Raw genomic sequence first — 13,985 nt, forward strand, 5'->3', positions numbered from 1 at the left:
TTTGTTATTTTTTTTCCATCAACTTTGCCAGAATCTCAATTGTTTTAATTTTCAATTTCATTAGTTATTTAGAATATTTTTATGACTATTGATAGTTTCAGTTTTGTCTCTTGAAAACTGTCCCATTCTCCAGTTGATAAATGGTCAAAGGACATGAACAGACAATTCTCAGATGAAGAAATTGAAACTATTTCTAAACATATGAAAATATGCTCCAAATCATTATTAATCAGAGAAATGCAAATAAAGACAACTCTGAGATACCAGATTGTCTAGATTGGCTAGAATGACAGGGAAAGATAACGCAGAATGTTGGAGGGGATGTGGGAAAACAGGGACACTGATACATTGTTAGTGGAATTGTGAACACATCCAGCCATTCTGGAGAGCAATTTGGAACTATGCTCAAAAAGTTATCAAACTGTGCATACCCTTTGATCCAGCAGTGTTTCTACTGGGTTTATACCCCAAAGAGATACTAAAGAAGGGAAAGGGACCTGTATGTGCCAAAATGTTTGTGGCAGCCCCGTTTGTAGTGGCTAGAAACTGGAAAATGAATGGATGCCCATCAATTAGAGAATGGTTAGGTAAATTGTGGTATATGAATGTTATAGAATATTATTGTTCTGTAAGAAATGACCAGCAGGATAAATACAGAGAGGCTTGGAGAGACTTACGTGAACTGATGCTAAGTGAAATGAGGAGAACCAGGAGATCATTATATACTTCAACAATGATACTGTATGAAGATGTGTTCTGAGGGAAGTGGATTTCTTCAACAAAGAGATCTAATTCAGTTTCAATTGATCAATGATGGACAGAAGCAGCTACACCCAGAGAAGAAACACTGGGAAATGAATGTAAACCATTTGCATTTTGTTTTTCTTCCCAGGTTATTTCTACCTTCTGAATCCAATTTTTCCTGTGCAACAAGACAACTGTTCGGTTCTGCACACATATATTGTATCTAGGATATACTGTAACCTATTTAACATGTAAAGGACTGCTTACCATCTGGGGGAGAAGGAGGGGGAAGAGGGAGGGGAAAAATCGGAACAGAAGTGAATGCAAGGGATAATGTAAAAAATTACCCTGGCATGGGTTCTGTCAATAAAAAGTTATTTTTAAAAAACTGTCTATATCCTTTGACTATTTGTTAGTTGGGGAATGACTCTTATTCTTATAAATTTGAATTAGTTATTTATATAGCATAGATATGAGATCTTTACTAGAGAAATTTGCTTCAAAGATTTTTTTCCCCCCTGTAACTAGTTTCTCTTCTAATATTAGCATGTTTTAATCTATCTTTTTGCTGGTTCTGCTGTTTCAGAATTTTTTCTGGAGCTCTCTTTTATTGTTGCTTGGATTTGAAGATAGAAGCATTATAGCAATTTATTGCTTTTCAGTTAACCTTTTAAAAATAAAGATGCAAGGAGTTCTGTAGTAATGGAATATTGCATGATCTTTCAGATGAAGTCACTGCTTAATTGTTTTGACTTGGCTAAAAGAGACCTCTCATGGAGGGAGGATAATCTGTAAATGTTTGCAATATATAAAAACAAAACACATCAGTAAAATTCTAAAATGTCAAAACAAAATACTTGGAACAAAAATGCAAATACATAGTAAAGCAAAACAAATGTTCATATTAACTATTCCCAAAAATAGTTTCATTTAAACCAGGGTTGCTCTTTGGTGATCTGAGCATTTGGTGATACCTTGTTATCATCTGAAATCATAGTTGATCACTGCACTGATCAGAGTTTTATCTTTCAAAATTTATCTTTTTATAATGTTGCTATTTTATAAACTGTCCTTTTGGTCCTGCTCTTTTTTACTTCATATTACTCCATATAAATCTTTCCAGGTTGGGGCAGCTAGGTAGTGCAGTGGATAATCTACCAGTCCTGAAGTCAGGAAGACCTGAGTTCAAATCTGGTCTTGGACATTTATTACTTTCCTGGCTGTGTGATCCTGAGTAAGTTAATTAACCCCAATTGCCTCAGGGGAAAAAGAAAACTTTCCAGATTTCTCTGAATCTTTTTCTTTCATCACTTGTTACAATGCAATGGTACAGTCCATTAAAATCATATGCCATAAATTTGTCCAGCTATTTCCCAATTGATTTTCACCTTCTAAGTTTTCAGTTTTTTTCACTACAAAAGGAGCCAATATAAATATTTCTTACTTTCTTTGATCTCTATTGATCTAGTAGTAGTATTTCTGGATCAAAAAGTATAACCGGGGCAGATAAAGTACCAGCCCTGAAGTCAGGAGTAACTGAGTTCAAATCTGACCTCAGACACTTAACCCGTCCTAGCTGTGTGACCCCAGGCAAGTCACTGAACCCCAAGGGCCTCAGCAAAAAAAAAAAAAAAAAAAAAAAAAAAAGTATAACCAGTTTAGTTACTTTGAGAGCATAGGTCCAAATTGCTTTCTAGAATAAAAATACCAACTCACAGAGCTACCAACAGAATACTAGTGTTATCTATTCACTTGTTGTTCAGTCTTTTTCAGTAGTGTCTGACTCTTCATGACCCCATTTGGGGTTTTCTTGTCAGATACTGGAGGAGTTGACCATTTCTTTCTCCAATTCATTTTACAGGTGAGGAAACTGAGGCAAACAGGGACCAGTGATTTGCTCAGGATCACATGGCTGTCTGAGGCCAGATTTGAATTTGAAAAAAAAGTCTTCCTGTTTCCAGCTTCAGTACTCTATCCACTCTATGTCATATCTATGTCAGCCAGTGATAAATAGTATGACTAGTATAATCCCAGCATCACTCCCCATTTTTAGGCCTAGATAGAATGGTATTGTTAAGGGTAATTTTCCTAGTTCTCTATTCCTCATTCCCAGTTCCATGTTCCTCATTCCTCTTCCTTATTAGGTAATCTAGAAAATATCTGTATTTTATTAGTTCTGTAGATAACAGAACAGTCTCATCATAATCATACTCTCTCTTTGTCTCAAATGACACATAAGGCAAAGCCTTGAGCTGTCTGAGCCTTTGGAGTATGGATCTCCCACCCCTCTGCTAATAGCAACTGTTTTCTATTTTCCTTTGTAAGTAGCAATAAAAATTGTTACAGCTACCTCTATGTTTTTTATCTGGACTTTTCATCTGGACTGTGTCTGCATTACAACCTATATTTCTACAGCACCTCCAACATTTGTTATTTTTTTCATCAACTTTGCCAGAATCTCAGTTGTTTTAATTTGCAATTTTATTAGTTATTTAGGATATTTTTATGACTATTGATAGTTTCAGTTTTGTCTCTTGAAAACTGTCTATATCCTTTGACTATTTGTTAATTGGGGAATGACTCTTATTCTAAAATGACTCAAAATCCCAAAGGAATGACACCAACAAGAAGCAGTGGCTTAGTGGGGAAAATGAAAAGGGAGGAGGAAAATTAAGATTATGGTAAAGAGTGAATGATGATTTGAAAGATGGAAACCTAGAGTCTAAAAGAAAACACGATGGTATCAACAGATATAAAAAAGTCAGGCAGAGGATTTAGCAAGAAAGAGAGTTGTAACATGCATGACAGCATGAACATACAATGCTTTGCGATCTTAAAGCATTAAATACATGCTAGCTATTTTAATACTTATTTTTAAGTTCATTTCGAGGCATGTTGAATTGACATGCCTGTGGAACATTCAGGTAATGATGTCCAGCAGCCAACTGAGAATACAGGACAGGAGCTCAGAGAGAAGACCTGAACATAGATTTTTACAGTCTTACATACAGAAAATAGTTGAAATCGGAGGCAATCTTGTTATCTGAATCAAATATCAGGATGCATAGTATGACTCTGAGAATTATTATTTAAAGAGGCAGAGTTTTATATATCTCATCCTAGATTTAGATCTGGAAGTGACTTTAGAGAAAATTGACAAGCATTTTTTTCTTTTGGGCAAATCAGTGAGGTTCAGGGACTTGCCTAGAGTCACACAGCTAGTTAGTGTCAGATGTCTGAGGGTAGATTTGAACTCATTCATCCATTGCACCACCTAACTCCCCCAACAACCATTTCTAAATCTTTTACTATCTGCTACTCCTTGAGTTGACTTGAGAATATAATAAAAATGATGAGCAATCCACAATGAGCTTATATTTTAATGGTAAAGGCAAATATATATGTGTTTTTGTGTATGTGTGTATATATATATATATATATATATATATATATATATATATATATATATATATATATATATATATATATATGCTGAAGTGTCACCTCCCTTCTTAAAGAAGGATAGTGGGAGTAGCTAGATGGTGCAGCCGATAGAGCCCTGGCCCTGGAGTCAGGAGGACCTGAATTCAAATTTGACCTCAGAAACTTAGCACTAGCTATGTGATCCTGGGCAAGTCAACCCCAATTGCCTTGCAAAAAACAACAGCAACAACAAGGATTTCCCAGAGTCAGGTTGAAAGAAAGAACATTCCATGTTATTGTTCTGTAAAAAATAACCAGCAGGATGATTTCAGAAAGGCCTGGAGAGACTTACACGAACTGATGCTGAGTGAAATGAGCAGGACCAGGAGATCATTATATACTTCAACAACAATATTATATGACGATTGATTCTGATGGACCTGGCCATCCTCAGCAATGAGATGAACCAAATCAGTTCCAATAGAGCAGTAATGAACTGAACCAGCTATACCCAGCAAAAGAACTCTGGGAGACGACTAAGAACCATTACATTGAATTCCCAATCCCTATATTTTTGCCTGCCTGCATTTTGGATTTCCTTCACAGGCTAATTGTACAATATTTCAGAGTCCGATTCTTTTTGTACAGCAAAATAACAGTTTGGTCATGTATATTTATTGTGTATCTAATTTATATTTTAATATATTTAACCTCTACTGGTCATCCTGCCATCTGGGGAAGGGGGTGGGAGGAAGGAAGGGAAAAATTGGAATGAGAGATTTGGCAATTGTCAATGCTGTAAAGTTACCCATACATATAACCTGTAAATAAAAGACTATTAAAATTTTTTTAAAAAAAGAAAGAAAGAACATTCTAGATTAGCCAGTGAAAAGTTTCATAGAAATGTAATGTGGTGTCTAAGGAAGAATACATAGGCCAGTATAGCTCTATGGGGACAGTATGAGGAGGAAAATAGAATGTAAAAAAAGTTGGAAGAATAAAAAGAGTCTTGGTTATGAAGGACTTTAAATGAGAAAAGAATTTATATTTAACCCCAGAGTATATCAAGAATAACTGGAGTTTAATGAGTAAAGAGAGTGTGACATGGTTAGACCTGTTTAAAAAAAAAAAAATCATGTCAGCTGCTGAGTGGAGAAATAAAATGGGAATAGTTTTGAGACAGGTAGACTCTAGATCTCTCTTTGAGATCTCCGAAGGTTATTGTAATAGTCCAGTTATGAACTGATGAGAGTAGTGGTCTAATGAGTGGAAAGACAGTAATATATGGAAAAAATGTTTTAGAAGAAATTACAGTATTTGACAGCTGATTGGATATTGGAATGAGCAAGAGAGACTATCAAGGGGTAGTTAGTTGTAGTGGATAGAGCCCCAGCCCTGAAGTCAGGAAGACCTGAGTTCAAATCTGACATCAGATACTTAACACTTCCCAAATGTGTGACCCTGGACAAGTCACTTAACCCCAATAGCCTCAGCTGGGAGAGAGAGAGAGAGAGAGACAGAGAGAGAGTGTGAGTGTGAGTGTGTGTGTGTGTGTGTATGTCAAAAATGACTCAGGTTGTAAACCTGGGTGACTGAAAGAGTGGCAGTTTCTTTGATAATATTAGGGAGGTTCAGAAAAGGGTTGAAATTAGGGGAAAGAATGAGTTCTGCTTTGACTATGCTGAGTTTGAGATGCCTATGAAATATTCAACAGGTGATTGAAGACTGCTGCTCAAAAGAAAACTTAGCGCTATGTGAATATATCTGTGAATCAGCTGCAGAGAAGATAATTGAGCCCGTTAAGTCACAGCCAGGCGGCACAGTGCAGAGAGTGCCTTTTCCAGTCTTAGACTGTGTTCCCCTCCACATACACTATGATAGAGCTAAACTGGCTGGAATCAAGAAGACTGATCTTCCCAAATTAAAATCTAGCCTCAGAGACTTACTAAGTATGTGTCACTGAGCAAGTCACTTAACCCTGTTTGCCTCAATTTCTTTCTCTGTAAAATGAATTTGAAAAGGAAACAGCCAACTATTCCATTATTTTTGCCAAGAAAACCCCCAATGAGGTCACGGAGAATCAGATATAACTGACTGAACAACAACAGACCATATTGTTCAATCCACCTTTCTTCTAACTGAGGAAAATGAGGCACAGGGAAGTAAAATGATTTACTACAGGGAATGCAGGGCAGAAAAGACAGCACTAGGATTCAAAGTCCAGCATCAAACATAAAATACTATTTCACATTTAAAGCCCTTAACAACTGGACCCCCTCCTTCCTTTTCCAGTCTTAGACTGTGTTCCCCTCCACATACACTATGATAGAGCTAAACTGGCGTAATTCCTCTTCTTCTCTTCCCTTCTTGTAATTCATTTCCAGATTATATTATTTTTCACTTGTCTGCCCCAAACACCTGGAACATGTTCCCTCTTCATCTCCATCTCCTGGCTTTCGTGACTTCCTTCAAATCTAACCCGCAAGAAGCCTTTCTACACTCCTCCTCCCCCCAGTTAGCAGTATCTGCTTTTGTTTTTCTGAAATTACCTTTCATTTACATTGTATGTATCTTTTATTGATCAATAAACATTCGTTAAGTTCCAGCTAGTGCCAGACACCGTACTAAGTACTGGGAATTCAAAAAAAGGTCCCTGACATCAAGAAGCTAACAAACTAATGGGGGAGATACTTGTTCACAAAGATATGTACAAAACAAACCATATACATGACAAACAGGATATAATTCACAGAGGCAAGGCACTGAAATTAAGAAGGATTGGAGAAAGCTTCCAGTAGAACAGGGGTGGGGAACTTTTTTTTTCTGCCAAGGCCCATTTGGATATTTATAACATCATTCATCAACCACACAAAATTATCAACTTAAAAACTCAAGCAGCAGGAGGTTGTTGTTGACAGAGCCAAACCAAATGATTTCCTGGGCCTTGCACAGCCCATGGGCGGAACATTACCCATCCTTGCTGTAGAAGATGGGATTTTAATCAGGATTTAAGAAAGCCAAGGAGGTCATTAGTCAGAGGGAGAACATTTTAGGCATGGAGGACACCAGAGAAAATGTCCAGAGCTCAGAGATGGAGTATCTTGTTTGTGGCACAGTCAGGAAGCCAGTATTACTGGATCAAAGATTATATGTCAGGGAGTAAGGTATGAAATGACTGGAAAGGCGAGATTATAAAGGGCTTTGAATACCAAACAACATTTTCTGTTTGATCATGAAGGTAACAGGGAATCACTAGAGTTTATTGATTTTACAGGGAGGGTAGGGTGAGGGGGATGCAGTGAGATGATCAGACTTATATTTTAGGAAAATTACTTTAGTGCCTGGATGAAGGATGGATTGTAGTGGGGAGAAACCTGAGACAGGCAAACCCACCAGCAGACTCTTGCTGAGTGTGAGGTGATGAGGAGAAGCAGACATCAGAGGAGAGAAGAGATTTTTAGGAGAGATGTTGCAAAGAATTAATCAACAGACCTTGGCAACAGATTGCCTATGAGAGGTGAGAGATAATGAGGAATCCAGAATCACTTCTAGGTTTTTTGTCCTAGCCTGGAAGGATGGTAATACCTTCTATAGTAATAGGTAAGGTGGAGGGGTGGAGGATGAGTAATGGTTTAGGAGAAAATCTCCATTTTAGACAAAATGAGTTTAAGATGTCTCCTGCACATCCACTTCAAGATGTTTAAAATCTAGTTGGAGATATGAGATCAGAAATTAACAAAGAGATCATGTGTACATAGCTATTTATGTTATCTCCCCGTTAGAAAATCAATTTCATGAGTGCAGGGATCATGTTTTTGCCTTTCAGATACTAAGTCAAAGCCTAGCTTAATTACTTAATAAATGCTTGTTTACCACTGATACCACACTAACACTTTTGCCATATTACCATAATGCCTCTTTAATTGCTACCATATAAAAAAAAATCCCTAATATAGTAGGTGATTACAGTAAGTATATCTAGAGAAGACAGGTATATCTAGAGAAAGCAACACCTAGCTGTCCCTGTGTTCAAAATGTTAAAGTGAAAGTCATAAATTCCAGTTATTATTTTCTTCAACTTAGCCTGATAAAATCCAATAATTTGCTTTCAAAATTCAATAATTCAACTCAAATGCCAACTAAACTAAGCCTGTTCTGATCTCCCTTCCCTCTTACCCTTCTTGTTAACATCATCCCTCTCTCTTGATTTGTATTTATTTTATTTTTATATTTATAGTTCTTTTTTCCTTCATATGTTGTTTTCTTCTTTCCTAAGAACTTGATTTACATTTACTTATATATATTTTATGGCTCCTTTTTTTCTCAAGTGTTGTTTTCCCTTCATGAGAAGGTGAATTTCTTCAGGACAGAAACAATTTTTATACATAATGGTTTGTATGTTATCTGTCCTACTAGATTTAGAGCTCCTTGAAATCAGGGATTGCTTTTTTACCTTTCTTTCTATCTTCAGTGATTAACACAGTGATTGGAACACAGTAGGTGCATTATTCTTGACTTGCATAATGCGTGGCAAGAAGTATATGCTTTATAAATGTGTATTGAAGTTATCAATGATTGTTTTGTATAATTTCCCACGTGGTTTCTTAAAGAGGCCTTGGAGTGGAGTTAAGGGAGAGAATTTGGAATTCAAAAGTTAAAAAAAAAATGTAAAAAACTGTTTTAAATGTTTTAAAGTTTAACTGAGGGAAAATATTAAATAAGTTTAAAAGAATACTTGAAAAAAAAAGAAATTATGAATGATTGAATGAATGTCAAGAGAGATAAGTGGAGGTAAGAAAGCAAAAAGGAGAAATGAAAATCTATCCTAAGAGTTGGTTCTACTGACACACCAAAGAAGAGCTGAGAATGAAGTACCTGTGAGTTTTAAAGACCTGACAGAATTGGTGTTGACAATGACCCAGGAAATGAGCCAGTAAATGTTTATTGCTGTTGTTCAGTTGTACCCAAATCTTCATGACCCCATTTAGGGTTTTCTTGGCTGAGGTACTGGAATGGTTTGCCATTTCCTTCTCTATCTCATTTTATAGATGAGGAAACTGAGGCAAACAGTGAATTGCTCAGGATTACCAGATAGTAAGTGTCTGAAGCTATATTTGAATTCAGAAAGATGAGTCTTCTTAATTCCAAGCCTGGCACTTTAGCCACTGCCCCTCCAAACCAGGAAGAAGCAGGACTGTCTGGCTCTATCTTATTTTTCCAGACAAATCATATTATCTCCCTTTACCTAAGCAAGCTGACGAACATGCTCTTCCCCAAACTCAACATTCCATCTGTATCTTCAGTCCCATTGTATCATATGTTGTTCCCATGTTGGAACATAAGATCATGAAACTGAGGAAACAGAAGTCAGTGGGAGAGATTCAGAGCCAGGATTCAGAGAGAGCTGGAGGCTGAAGACTAGCAGCAAGAGGTATCAGAACCAAGGAGAGAGATAGGTCTCAAAGAAAGCTAACTAGGCTATTTTGAAGGAGACAATAAAGGATCTGAACTTTTAACAGCTGGCTGCATTTGAAGTGATTATTGAACTGAACTGAAACTAAGGCTGCCTCCAGAAGCTCCCCAAGAAACCTGCTCCCAGAGAAAGATTATATTTTAGAAAGGAAGAATATTACATTTTGACCCTTCCATCAAGGCTAAGCTCCTGCCCTATCTCCTGCCTAAGCTCTCTCTCTCATTGTCAAATAGGAATGTTCCCTTTGGAGAGAGAGAATGAAGTTGATGAATTTGTGTAACTCTGTCTCACTTAAATCCAATTCACATTCAATCGGTCCCCTTTGAAAATGAAAGACAAAACCAAACAGTAAGAGACAGAGAAGTTCCATTTAAAATAACTGTAGAAAATATAAAATACCTGGGAGTGTACTTGCCAAAAAACCTAGGAACTCTATGACAATTATAAAATGCTTTTTACATAAATAAAACCACAGCTAAACAATTGGAAAAATATCAGTTGCTTATTGGCTGATTCTAATCTAATAAAAATAACAATCTACATAAATTAATTTACTTATTCGGTGTCATATTAATGAAACTAATAAAATTATTTTATAGAGCTAGAAAAAAATAATCACAAAATGCATGGGGAAAAACAAAAAATCAAGAATATCAAGGGAACTAATGAAAAAAAAAAAAAAGCCCACCCATACCAGATATCAGACTATATTATAGAGCAGCAGTCATCAAAACTATTTGATACTGGTTAAGAAGTAAAGTGATAAATAAGTAGAATAGATTAGGTACCCAAGACACAATAGTAAATGATCATACAATTTATTTGATAAATCCAAAGAACTCAACTTCTGAGACAAAAATTCACTAGTTGACAAAAAACTGCTTGAAAAACTGGAAAATAGTATGGCAGAAACTAGGTATAGAATAACATCTTATACTGTATACTAAAATAAGGCAAAAATAGATGCATGATTTATACATGAAGGTGATGTCATAAGTAAATTCAAAAAGTGTGGAATAGTTTATCTTTTAGATCTATAGAGAAGGGAACAATTTAAGATCAAACAAAAGAGCTTTATGGGATATAAAATATATAATTTTGATTAAATTTTTAAAAGTTCTTAGACAAACAAAACCAATGCAATCAAGATTAGAAGGAAAGTAGAAAGCTGGAAAATAATTTTTACAGCCAGTGTCTCTGGTAAAGGCCTCATTTCTAAAATATATATAGAACTAAGTCAATTTTATAAAAATACAAGTCATTCCTTAATTGATAAATGGTCAAAGGAAGCAAACAGACAATTTTCAGATGAAAAAATCAAAGCTATCCATAATAAGATTTTTTTTTAAATGCTCTAAATCCCTGTTCATTAGAGAAATGTAAATTAAAGCAACTCTGAACTACTACCTCATACCTATCAGATTGGCTAATATGACATAAAAGGCAAATGATGAATGCTGAAAAGAACATGCGAAAATTAGGACACTAGAGCATTGTGGGAAAGCAATCTGGAATTATGCCCAACTGGCTATATAATTGCATACCATTTAATTCAATAATATCATTATTAAGGGCAAGAAAAGATCATAATAAAACAGAAAAGACCTATTTGTGCAAAAATATTTCTAATAACTTTTTGTGGTGGCAAAGAATTGGAAATTGAGGTGCTGCCTATCAGTTGAGAAATGGCTAAAGAAATTAAGATATATGAATGTAACAGAATACTATTTGTGCTATAAGAAATAATGAGCAGACAGATTTCAGGAAAAAAAAAAAAAACTGGACTTACACGCATTGATGCAAAGTGAAGTGAGCAGAGCAAGAAGGATTTTGTACACACTATCAGCAACATTGTGTGATGATCAATTATGGACTAACAGCTCTTTTCAGCAATACAATGATCCAAATCAAGTCCAAAAGACTCATAATGGAAAATCAAAGCATATTATTTTTACTTTTTTTTTTTTGGGGGGGGAGGTGTTTTTTCCCCTTTCATTCTGTTTCTTTTATAATTTGACTGATATGGATATGTATTTTACATGATTGTACATACATGACCTAGATCAGATTATTTGCCATCTTGGGGGAAAGAAGGGAAAAATTTGGACTTTAAATTTTATTTTTTAAAAGAATTTTAAAATATATAATAAAGTTATATAAAAAATTTTAAAAGAAAGTGAAGGGGAAAAACCAAGACAAAAAACTAGCTGCAAGATTTGGGGGAAATAATTTATTTAATCTCTCAGTTTTCTCTGAGAATTCTCTAGGACAATAAATTGCAAAGCAGATGCAGATCTTCATATGTAGAGTGGATTCTCTTTTTACTAATTCCTCACATTAGAGGTGGGACAAGAATAACCCCAATTTTAGAAGGTACTAAAATTGGATTAGCTGGGGAGGGAGGAAGAAGATTGGAGTAGAAAATGCTCAACTCAGTGCTTTGAACATAGTAGGAGCTTAGTAAATATTTGATGAATTGAAAGTCAAGGAAGAGGGCAGTTAGAACTAGTTATATGTGATGTGGTTTGGTATAAGAATATGAAATTATTCTCCCAACGAAGGAACCTACTGCCTAATAGGAGGCTAGGTTTGTAAATCTGACTGATTAGCTATTGTTGTGTAAGCAGGATTGAGCTGTAGGCAATAGGAGCTGGGGGAAACTAGTCAGTGAAACCCTTACCATCAGCTGACTATCTTTAGTTCCTCAGTCTCGTCTACCACCTTTCCTACAGGAGTAAAACGCTTCTGTGGCTGGCAAGAAAAGGATTAGAGGTCTGCTTCTGCTTTAATCAACTCAATTATTTCCTCCATGCTACAACTTGCCGAATTTTATTTCAATGTGGACCATGGCTACCTGGAGGGTCTGGTCCGAGGACACAAAGCCTGCCTCCTGACCCAGCACGACTACAATAACTTGGTGCAGTGTGAAACTCTCGAAGGTAAGTGCTGTCATTTTCAAACTAAATAAACAGGAGATGATAGAGCTCTATGTAAATTAAAAAAAAAAAAAAAAAAAAAAAACCTGCTTCTAATGGCATGAGGGCCCGAAGAACTTTGTACTAAGTCTAGCCTAAGGTCTGACTTTCTGAAAGTCTCTTCTCTTAAAAGTATAAGGAAAAAAAAATTGGAATCTGCCTCTCCACCCTCCCTGGTGGTGTGTTCACATTTTGAAGTTCTCTTGAGATACTGCTAAAATTTTTGCAAAAAGTACATTAATGTGCAAGACTGCTACACTAATTGATCTGAGGGGAAAAGGCCAAATCAATATTTACAGCTTACATTTAGTTAGTACTTTAAAGTTTACAAAGTGTTCTGTGTATATCATTTCATGATTTAGTTCTCACAATCAGCCTAAGAAGTGAATATCCCAAGTGAATATCCCAAGATGAGTAGTGAAGGCTTCCTGGCTGGCTCTGGAGTAAGGTCTGGCTTCTAATACTGGCATTTACTAGTTTTGACCTTGGGCCTCTTTGAGCATCAGTTTCTTTTCTATAAAATAGGGTTGATTGTAATTAATTAGCCACAATCACAGTCTTTTCTCGAGAAGAGTGACTTGCCAAATTTTAGGCAAAATAAATGTGTTTATCCTCATTTTACAGATGAGTAATTCAGGCTCAGAGAGGACCAAATGACTTACTCATAATCATGTGCTCAAACCTAGCTCTTTTGACTGTAACCACTACTTTTTACACAATGCCAGGCTACCTTTTAATTTCAGCATAATTTTGATATTAACCTAAATAAAATCGATCACTGTGGATAAAGCATACTAGAATCATAAAGACTTGGTTTCAAATCCAGCCTCAAGACACTTAATTGTGTGACTACGGGCAAATAAATCATTTAACTTCTGTCTTGCCTCAGTTTCCACATCTGTAAAAAGGGAATAATAATAGTATCTACTTCTAAAGGTTGTGAGGGCCAAGTGAGATCACATTTGTAAAAAGTCCTGGCACATAGTAGTCTATATAATGCCTATTCCCTTCCTTTTCCATTCTTTCCCAGCCAACCCCCACTTCCCTGCAATTCGGGCTAATTCAAGAAACTGACCTATGCTGTAAGGAGAGGAATGAAAGTTAAGGAAAAAAAGCTCTTTGAAGGTGACTTTGTGAACTACTTGAGTGAAAGTAGTGACTGCCAAGCCATGGCCCAGACTGGTTAAATCCTGAACCTGCAGAACAGCAGTAACAACAGAAAATCTGCAGGTGCTTTCATTTGAAATAGGAACAGTCAGAAACTATAATGATAAACCCAATTCCATTTTCCATAAATTCATTGCATTAGTAGCAAATAATCCAAACTGAAGATAGTTAATTACCTTTACACTACTAATGTGCTTCAATAG

At 35.9% G+C, this 13,985-nt stretch overlaps 1 protein-coding gene across 1 annotated transcript in view; it reads left to right on the forward strand.

Annotated features, from left to right (window-relative positions):
- Window positions 1-12,313: 12,313 nt before the first annotated feature.
- Window positions 12,314-13,985, forward strand: part of ATP6V0D2 (ATPase H+ transporting V0 subunit d2) — a 37,227-nt gene continuing 35,555 nt past the window's right edge. The window contains exon 1 of the mRNA XM_051970796.1: window positions 12,314-12,579. Within this exon, the coding sequence (XP_051826756.1) occupies window positions 12,450-12,579 (130 nt within the window). The 5' untranslated portion in view covers window positions 12,314-12,449. The remainder of the gene's footprint in view (window positions 12,580-13,985) is intronic.

This window comes from Antechinus flavipes, chromosome 1 (assembly GCF_016432865.1).
Source record: "Antechinus flavipes isolate AdamAnt ecotype Samford, QLD, Australia chromosome 1, AdamAnt_v2, whole genome shotgun sequence".
Lineage (NCBI taxonomy): Eukaryota > Metazoa > Chordata > Mammalia > Dasyuromorphia > Dasyuridae > Antechinus > Antechinus flavipes.